This window comes from Hoplias malabaricus, chromosome Y (genome assembly GCF_029633855.1).
Source record: "Hoplias malabaricus isolate fHopMal1 chromosome Y, fHopMal1.hap1, whole genome shotgun sequence".
Lineage (NCBI taxonomy): Eukaryota > Metazoa > Chordata > Actinopteri > Characiformes > Erythrinidae > Hoplias > Hoplias malabaricus.
The window spans coordinates 7,044,065-7,053,978 of NC_089820.1; the positions used below are offsets into that span (position 1 = coordinate 7,044,065).

At 34.6% G+C, this 9,914-nt stretch overlaps 1 protein-coding gene across 1 annotated transcript; it reads left to right on the forward strand.

Annotated features, from left to right (window-relative positions):
• The first annotated feature begins 287 nt into the window (after positions 1-287).
• Positions 288-8,186, forward strand: LOC136677876 (deoxynucleoside triphosphate triphosphohydrolase SAMHD1-like). Its single transcript, XM_066655570.1, has 14 exons — positions 288-338; positions 1,384-1,469; positions 1,909-2,069; positions 2,163-2,278; positions 2,610-2,671; positions 4,326-4,469; positions 4,573-4,649; positions 4,754-4,865; positions 4,945-5,036; positions 5,264-5,349; positions 5,560-5,726; positions 6,193-6,270; positions 6,514-6,618; positions 6,999-8,186. The coding sequence occupies exons 2-14, from the start codon at positions 1,434-1,436 to the stop codon at positions 7,053-7,055; spliced, it is 1,293 nt and encodes a 430-aa protein (XP_066511667.1). The 5' UTR covers positions 288-338; positions 1,384-1,433; the 3' UTR covers positions 7,056-8,186.
• The last annotated feature ends 1,728 nt before the right edge of the window (positions 8,187-9,914 follow it).

Consider the following 9,914-nt stretch of genomic DNA (forward strand, 5'->3'; position numbering starts at 1 on the left):
TTCACAGGCAAACCATCAGTCATCTAAGAGATAGAGTTGGAGGGAAAACAATCATGTGAAGGCCGTCCACTCGTAGGGAGTATTAACACACTCCCCTGTTACTCTGAGAGAGTCGTTTTGAAGGCACATATGGGGAAGGAGATCTGACACTGTAATCAGGGTCCTCCAGCCCTGCATGCTTTCAGGTCCCCTCCTAATGGAGTCATGTGACCAGATTCACATGCCGGCTGTTTATCTTCTTTGACAGCCAGCAGAAGAGTGTTTTCTTTCCTTTTTCTCTGCTCTCAGGCTGCTTTCTGACCAAAAATTTAGGAGATTGTGTCGGCTGCACCACAGAGGTAAATCCTGCCAAAATTAATATTAAAATTATTTTTTGCCATTTCTATTTTCATGTGTGCCCAAATATCATGACAAAATGAAAATTTAAATTAAATAATTTTATTTGCAATTTCAATTATTCACTCCAGTAAGGGTCATCACTGACAAAAACAAAATTATAAATTAAAACAAGTTTTTGTCATTTCTTCTTGAAAATTATGCTGGTATTTCATGGTCAAATCTAAAATGCTAAAGCAAATTTGGAAAAGACAATTTTAAAAAAATGTAAAATATTTTTGCTGTATAACAGGCTTTGTATATTCATAATGCATTGTTTCAAAGCTATTGAAATTAGACAAAAACAATTACCACCACAATTTACTAAATGTTAAAAATACCCATATTAAAATTGTAGTTTGTTGTATATGATGCACTTGCTTTAATACAACTTGTTTCACAGTCTTATAATGGATCGTTTACAAGATATTACATTTATTAAACAAAATATGCTTACCACAAATTATTGGAAGTTAAAATAGCCCACATTAGAGTTGTATTTTTTTGCAGAGAAGGATTAAATATAACCTATTTATTAGTGTTGTCTTGAATTACTTGAAAGATTGAAATGCATTAATCAATTATCACGCACGGTTTGAGACCTACTGAAGAGAGAACTCAGAATATACCAAGCTGACAGAGCCACTCTCAGCTTGTGAGCTGCAGGTTTGCCACACCTGTCAGAAGAAATGCATGAATGTGTGTTCATTCACTCACTGTAAACTGCTTATCCAGCTGAAAATAGAAAACTGTATTTAAAAATCAACTGACACTTTCACTTTCACTTTCACTTTTTTTTCTTAATTATTTTAACCTGTACTAATTAAGCTTATACTACTTGCTCTCTCTCTCTTTTTTCTCAGTTTGTGCTGAAACATGTTACTTAAATTACAGGGAAGAAAGGATACTGCCAGATCTCCAATGTGAAGCTAGAATTTGATTAATGCAAAATGACTTTCTGACAGCAGATTTCATCACAATAATAAAATTTGACACTGCATTTTAAAGCTGTCCCATTTTAGCCTTCAAGAACTTCAAGGTCAAAACAAGACACAACAATGACAACTGATCAAGGATCATCCAATCAGAACAAGGTTAGATGATGACTCAGTAATTGGGATTAAAAAATGTATTTCTTATGTGTAAAGTCTCCAGTTATATTTCTAAATAATCATACCAAATGTTATATATTATATAAATAACCTGAGATGGACTGGTGCCCTTTCCATGGTGTGTTCCTGCTTTGCGCAATCCTAAACTTGATCAATGAATGAATGAAAAAACCCATACACCTTGATAAATATATACAATTTCCAAAAGGAGTATATTGGTATTTTTAAATATTGGGTTTAATAGCAAATACACTTTGAATATATTCACTGAGAATGCACCTGATATTTTGTGTCATGTCAAATGTTTAACTAATAAAATTTTGTCTTTAAATTATTTTCTGTTATGTTTGTGAGCACCTTATAGTTATCATATGATTGTATATATTGCATATTTGAAGTTTCAAAAACATTTTTGACACAGATCTTCAATGATTCTGTTCATGGCCACATTGAGATACATCCTCTGCTCGTGAAAATAATCGATACTCCAGAGTTTCAGCGCTTGAGGAACATCAAACAACTTGGAGCAGGTTACTTCGTCTTTCCTGGAGCTTCCCACAATCGCTTTGAGCACTCCATCGGGTGAAGTTCTAACACTTTGTCAGCTAATTTACATGCATATGTCACAGGCTATATATTTAATGTACATTAAATTACATATCTCACTTTTAACAGAGTGGCTCATCTGGCTGGGAAACTTGTCCAGACTCTGAAAGACCGTCAGAGGCATTTAAATATTAGTGAAAAAGATGTGCTCTGTGTGCAGATCGCAGGACTGTGTCATGACCTGGGTGAGATACTCATGTTTCATTAGACAGTTACAGCTAATTTGTAATGTAACACCCAACTGACATTCTGTACTAAAATTATTAAAATCATAAGTCATAATCTAGTTGCAGTTGATGACAGTTTGTAAAGAAACATCAGTTAATTAGAAATACCTTTACTTTCTTAACATGTAATAATAAAAGAGCCCCAAAGTGTGACCAAATATTCTTATGTGCCACTATTGTTTCTTTAATGTACCACTATTGTTTCTTCTTCTTCTTCTTTTTTATGGTGCATTAATATTTGTAAAGTGTTAAGTCTCACTGAAGTCTTTAATGTGTTTGTCACATCAAGGTCATGGTCCATTCTCTCATGTATTTGAAGTATTCATGAAGGAAAAGGGGAAAAAGTGGAAGGTACTGAAGTTGATTTCATATTATTTTGAATATATACAAAGCCCATGACCAGCAAAGGTGGGAAACTCACTACAAATGCAATAGAAACTAAATAACTGTAATTTGTTAAATCATTTGAAATTGTCTTTAACTGATAAAAGTACAAAGAAAAGATTTGCAGTGTTTTCACTGACCAACCTTTTTATGTTCTCTAAATATATCATTCATTCATTGTCAGTAAGCACTTATCCAGTTCAGGGTTGCAGTCTCTAAAAATAAACACATTTAAAATTTTATTCCTGCAACACACTACAAAAAAGTTGGAATAGGGGCAAAATTAGAGTTTTAAGAAAATTCATATCATTCTTAAAGCATAACAAAAACAAAAAAGCAGGTAAATATAAAATGTAATAAAGGAGCATCAACCAAAGGCTCTTTGCAGGCAAGGATAGGTACTAACTAAAACAGTGGTTCACCAATTTGTGCCAAAAGTCAAGGTTTCTCAGTGCAAAGTATTTATGTCTTTCACCATCTACGGTTCATAATATAATGAAAAGATTCAGGGGGTCAGGGGAAATCTCTGTGTATACAGGCCAAGGGCAGAAACCAATGCAAAGGTTGACTGTGAAAATTTATTTTGTACTTCTTGTAATTTGTCGTTAGATCAAAAATTTAGCACCCACTGGAGAGTGCGACTCATCGTAGCAAAAAGGAAGAAGCCAAGAGACAAAAGACAATTAATTCCATGTTTCAAGAAATCAACCGAGAGCAGAAAGACTCTCCATTTGGCTACTGTGGGACTCGTTGAGGCATTTGCCAGTGCAAACAGGCTACCTGACCAGACCATACCAAAGCTCGACCACCTGAAACTAATTAATTGCATTCAACCTAAAGCTTACCCAGTGCAAATAAACCCAGAGCAGACTACCTTTCTAAGGAAAATTATGTTTTGCATGTTATTTTCAGCTTTACATTGGATGAAGACATTATAAGTGGAGTTCTAACTGCTTTGCTGGTGGACTGTGTTTAGATGTTATAAACAATACCATATTTTCACAAGCTATAATTAAAAATGTACAGTATATAAAATATACAGTCCCTGCTTTGTCTGCTTTCATTACTGACAATCTAACCTACATGACAAATTCCTACAAATCTGTACTACAAAATCTCGAGCTAAATTTAGTGCATATCACATGCAATGCATATATTGTGTGGTTAGCAAATTTTCTACAGTCGCTATGTCAGAATAAATCTTCAAGCATTACCCCAAACATTTTTGGGTGGCACGGTGGCACAACAGGGAGTGTTGCTGTCACACAACTCCAGGGACCTCTCCGTGCCTGTGTGGGTTTCCTCCAGTTTCCTCCCACGGTCTAGAAATCACACATTGGTAGGTGGATTGGCGACTCAAAAGTGTGTGTTGCCACATGAAGAACTGGCACCCCCTCCAGTTCTCCAGTGTGCTCCCGACTTGTGCCCAGTGATTCAGAGTAGGCTCCAGACCCACCGCGACCCTGAACTGGATGTGGTGCATGAATGAATGAGATTAATATCTTTATTACATTTTTAGAAAATATCCCATCTTTCTGGAAATGAGGTATGTACTACACTGTGAAAAACACTATGGCATAAATGGTCAGTAACTTGATAACTTGTTGCTTTTTTGTCTCAGCATGAACAGCAATCAGTCAAAATGTTTGAGAAGCTGATTCAACGGCCTCACGTTGCCAATGAACTGAAGAAATATAGCTTATTAAATCAACACATCTTGTTAATTAAGGAGTTTATCGATACGTCTAGAGAAATGAGTCGTCAGGTAAATATCATGCAAATATTTCATTTTTAAAAACATATGCATGAGTAGCTTATTGACATGGAGAAAAACATACCTGGAATTAAGAAATTGTTTTGTTTTGTAGGATATATCTTACTTGTATGAGGTTGTGGCCAATGAGAGAACTGGCATTGATGTTGACAAAATGGATTATCTCATTCGGTAAATGTTCATTTTTATGCAGTGATGAATTCATGTTTTAAAAAAATGCTTTCAATTATTCATATAATATATAATCTATGTTGATTATTTTATTCATTATTTAGAGATTGCCATCACTTGGGCATGAAATCGGATTTCTCCCATGAACGTTACATGATGTTTGCAAAAGTTGTTGATGTTCAAACTAATGGAAAACAGATTTGCATGAGAGACAAGGTGAGTTTAACATACATAATATATAGATAACATATATAAAAAATATTTTTGAGTTTTGGGTTTTTATTATCTCCTTCAGGAAGCAATGAATATGTACGAACTTTTCCACATTCGCAACCGCCTTCACCAGAGTGCATACCAGCACAGAGTGGTAAAGGCCATTGAACTTATGTAAGTTTACAAATCTATCAAATATGACCATACATAAAAGTAAAAGACTGATTATTTTATCAGTGCATTGTCTACAATGTAATATATGTAGGTAAATATAGTGCTTGGAGTCTTGCCCAAGGACTCTTATTGGTAAAGTGTGGGGTGTTTACTTGGGTGTGGAATCGGTCACTGTATGTGTGTATGTGTACTTTTACATTTTTTCCTCCTTATGTTCATATTTTCAGGATAGTGGATGTGCTGTTAGAGGCTGATGAAACCCTCAAAATCTCTGCTGCAGTGGACAACCCAAAGGATTATACGAACCTCACAGGTACTCATAATATACACTTGGTACTATGGAAAAATAACTTCTATTCAGTCATGAATAGTAAATGTCATTTTCTTTCCTTTGAACTTAAACACTTAAAATAAAATTCCATAAGAGCAAAGCATAAAAAGGGTCAGGTAAAATTCATTCTTGCCATAGTAATCATAACAATACATTGACAAACATTAATATTCCTCTTCTTCTGTTTTTCAGATGAAATTCTGCATCAAATCCAATGCTCAAACATTGAAAAAGCAAAGAACATCATCAAAAGAATATCAGAATGTGATCTTTACAAGTTCTTTGGTGGAAAAATGTTTGACCCAAACGATCTAAAGGATGTGCTGGATGATTCTGACAAGTACAAGAAAAGGTACCAGGTTAGTTACACTGCTTTTAAAAAAACATTCAAGATATTGGCATTAAATACCACAATGGGTTGCCTTTATTTTAGGACCTTTTAAAATATGATGTGTGTGTGTTTTTGGGGAGTAAAGGAAAGTCATTCTTAACTTTAAATGGATGACAGCATGCAGTATTTCTACTGATTCATTATCATGGAATAGTACAGTGTGAAGTACAGCTAGTATATTTTAAAAAAAATAAAACAAATAAATAAATAATGAATAACATGGGAAATCATCCTAAAATACAATACGACTCATTCAATTGCATCACAAACACAAAAGCCCTGTACAAAACAGTTACCAAACTTCCTTATAAAATACTGTAGGTGACATTTTGAAATAATGTGTTTCTTACTGGTGCACACATGGACAGAAATGTCTTCAGCATGAAATTTATATCTCTTGTTTATTTTATGTGAAAATGGTGAATTGCGATCAGTCAAAGTTGACAAACTGGATGGAAAAAGTGAGGAGAATTACAGGAGAGTCGTTTAAGCCAGAGGAATTCAAAGTTGTGGTAAGTGCAGGAAAAAATGTGGTTGTTTCAATGATTACAGAGCAATTTGATGCTTCATCTTAGCAACATAAAATACATGATACCAGCATGATTCTTACAAAATTTAGTAAAATCAGTTAAAGAAACTGTGCTGATATAATTTGATTAATTATTTGTTTAGATCCACTGATATAATGCAATAATATTTTTTTTTTACCTGAAACATTAAACATATTTTGCTAACATTTGTTTGCATCATTCCAGCCAGTTAAGTTCAGCTATGGCAAGGAAATGAAGAATCCAATTGAATTTCTAAATTTCTACAAGAAAAATAATCCAAATCATGCAGAACCTCTCTCCAAAAATGAGGTACGACTTATCATCTTATTACCTTCCAATGGATGTGCAGATGAAGGTGGATAACATGATTTCAAGCAATGTTTATTAAGTACAATTTAAAGGAGTAGTCAGGCATTTAAAACATTTGTTTTACTGACAGCTTTTGGCCTGGATGTATCAGAGATTCTGTACTAAAATTATTATTAATAATGTTACCCCCAATGTCGACATTTCCCTTTATAAAGCATAGACTTGTTTGTTCAGTGACTAAAAAGCATAGTATTTTGATTATTCATATCATGTGACATACACAGTATTAGAAAAATGCAAAGATAGTACTTAATCATGGTTATAAATTTTTTGTTGCTACTTACTACACATCCTGCCTGACAAATTTTCTGAAATTCAAGTCATGCTTTTCTACACGGGAGAATCCCAGGAACTGGCCAAGGAGAGTGAAGTCATAGATGGAGAAATTATTATTATTATCATCATTATTATAATTATGTACAATGATGAGAAACAGCTGAACAAGCTTCGGAGTGCAGTTAAGAGTGCTTCTGGTGCTATCTAAATGCATTTTCACATTTTTTTTAAAAATGTGTACTTTATATTTGATTTTTTCTTGTTACACATTTTTACAGTTTGCTGTTTAGTTCAAACCTGTGTCAATGTAATCATAAAGGATTTTATGACAGCTTGATATAGATTAGGTGTTTCTTGAGTACTGATGCTTTTAAAAATATAATCAGTTTTTGAACTTTCAATCAATCTTTGAAACATGAATACTATACATTTATTCTGACTCCTAACGGCCTGAATGTATAAGAGATCTCTACTAAACCTATTTTAAACATGGCCACCCCAGTGTGAGGGACCCAATATATGGAGCAACTAATTCATTAAGGGACTACAAAGCACTTTGATTCTTCTTCTCATGTAATCACATTTATTTGAGATAATAATAGTATAATAATAATAATAATACTATAATAGTATAATAATAATGTTCACTAAGTGCTTTGTAAATAAGATATATTACTGTTATTTTTACTTTGTTAAATTATTCTTACTAATTCTTGATCAGATTTTTATTTCAAAACAGTGTTGACCAATCAGAGCTCTGTTGTCATAGTTACATTTTAAGCTGAATGTGTATCAGGGTGGCATGAAAACAGTTCAGCTTGATTGTATTACAGATTAAAAGCAGGTTTCCTGTACAAATGCAGATGAAAATATGTGGATAGAAAGAATATTAAATTTACAACACAGCAACTTTCTTTTAGCTTCTCAAGGTATTTTAATGTCTATTCTTTAAATGATATGTTGTAACTAATCCAGGAATCACTTTTTTTCTATCCATCATTTTGTCCTACATGCTGCACTGGACTGGATATGAATTCTCCGCTGCAGCACAAAATGCATGCATGTTTTTTTTTTTTATTAATATTATTATAACTTTCATCCAATAGTAGTGTGTACTTTATGTACTCAGTGGTAACAGGATATAATAATGTGTGTAATGTTTGCTTACTTCTTATTATGGTGAATATTAGAAATTTCTGATTAAATGAAATGATATATTTAACTTTGTATTGTGTGTCACAAATAAATAAAATACAATATTTGCCTAAAACTGGACATTTTTCATGTTTCTAATCAGCATTTTTCTAACTTGTGTTCTTTATATTAGATCAATCGTATTCACTGTGGGTGCTGAGTTCTGTGCTGTGCCTTATCTTCACTGGTGTTTGTGATAGCCATAAGACGTTGTCTGGGACAGTAGTTTGGATGCCTCCTAGATATTTATCAGCCATGGACAAATGGGAAGGGCTTCTGAGGCTCACTGGAGGCCAGGGACGAACTGGCCATCTGGCATGTCAGGAGTTTTCCCAGTGGGCAGACAGTCCCAACACTTTTTTATTTTAACACAGTTTTATTATTCTTTTAATATCTGACGGGCCAATAAAACCAGATCAGCTGCCCAATTGACACTGGGCTGGCCCAATCACATTGTTAAAAACCAAACTCTTTTACATTGGTCCTACGTGCGTAATGCATTCAGCAAAAAAATGTCAGCGCAAGAGTCCTAACCAGTGGCCCATTTAACACGCGGGTCTGTAGCCCATTGGTTATTTTCTTTACTGACACAGGGCTGCCCCAATCATATCCTCCCTTTGTGCGCCAGTGCATCTGATCCATCTTTTCTTATCTATATTCTTTATTTCTTTTTTCTTCCTCCCATTCATTCATGCATTCCTCTCTAGCAGGCTGGACTACTACAATGGTCTCCTTACTGGACTTCCCAAGTCCACAGTTAGGCAGCTGCAGCTTATTCAAAATGCAACAGCTAGAACTTTTCCCAGAACAAAGAGAACCGAGCACATCACCCCTGTCCTCGGGTCACTGCACTGGCTGCCAATTAAACACAGAATTGATTTTAAAGTGTTATTAATTGTTTTTAAATCAACAAACTTCCTCGGACCAAAATATATTTCAGATCTGCTAGAAGTGTATGAACCCAATAGGCCCCTCAGATCACTAAGGACTGGTCAGCTAGTGGTGCCCCAGGTCAGAACCAGACAGGAGGAGGCAGCTTTCAGTCACTATGCTGCCTGCACCTGGAACAGACTCCCGGAAGACATCAGATTTGCCCCAAATATTACTATCTTCAAATCTAGACTAAAGACCTTCCTGTTCTCCTGTGCATTTGAGTAGCGCTGCACTTACATTGAATTAATAATGTAGATCTACTTATTTTATTTCTATTTCTATTTAATATATAAATTTAATTTTAATCAATTCAGTTCCAAGTTTAAGAAGCATACAATTAATTTACTTTGATAATAATGTTTGGTCCTGGTTGGTCTTCCGATGTGATCCACTAGGTCCCTACAACTAAACGAGAATGCAGCAGCACGACTCGTCATTGAAGGATATTATGCACAAAGCTTCCATGTGGAAACTCTAGATAAATGACAGTATTCAGAGCCTAAACATGTTAATTTTGTATTGTTTGAATATCATTGAACAACCCTGTGATCAGTCACATCTGACCTGAAATCCATTGAGGCTGTTTGCTGGAGTGAAACTTGTAGACCCTGTATAAATCTCAGTAAACTGTGCATGTATAATAAGTATTATAGGCTTATGTCTAATACACAATACAATACACAACGAACTAGACTAACTAGTAGTAATAATAGCATGACAGTCAGCATTCAGTAATATGCACTGGACTGGAGATAATTGCTGAAGTTTGTTGGTGTAGCCAAAGGGTCTGCGGCATAACTCTGTTAATCTTAGCTCCTCCTTAACACCCCCGC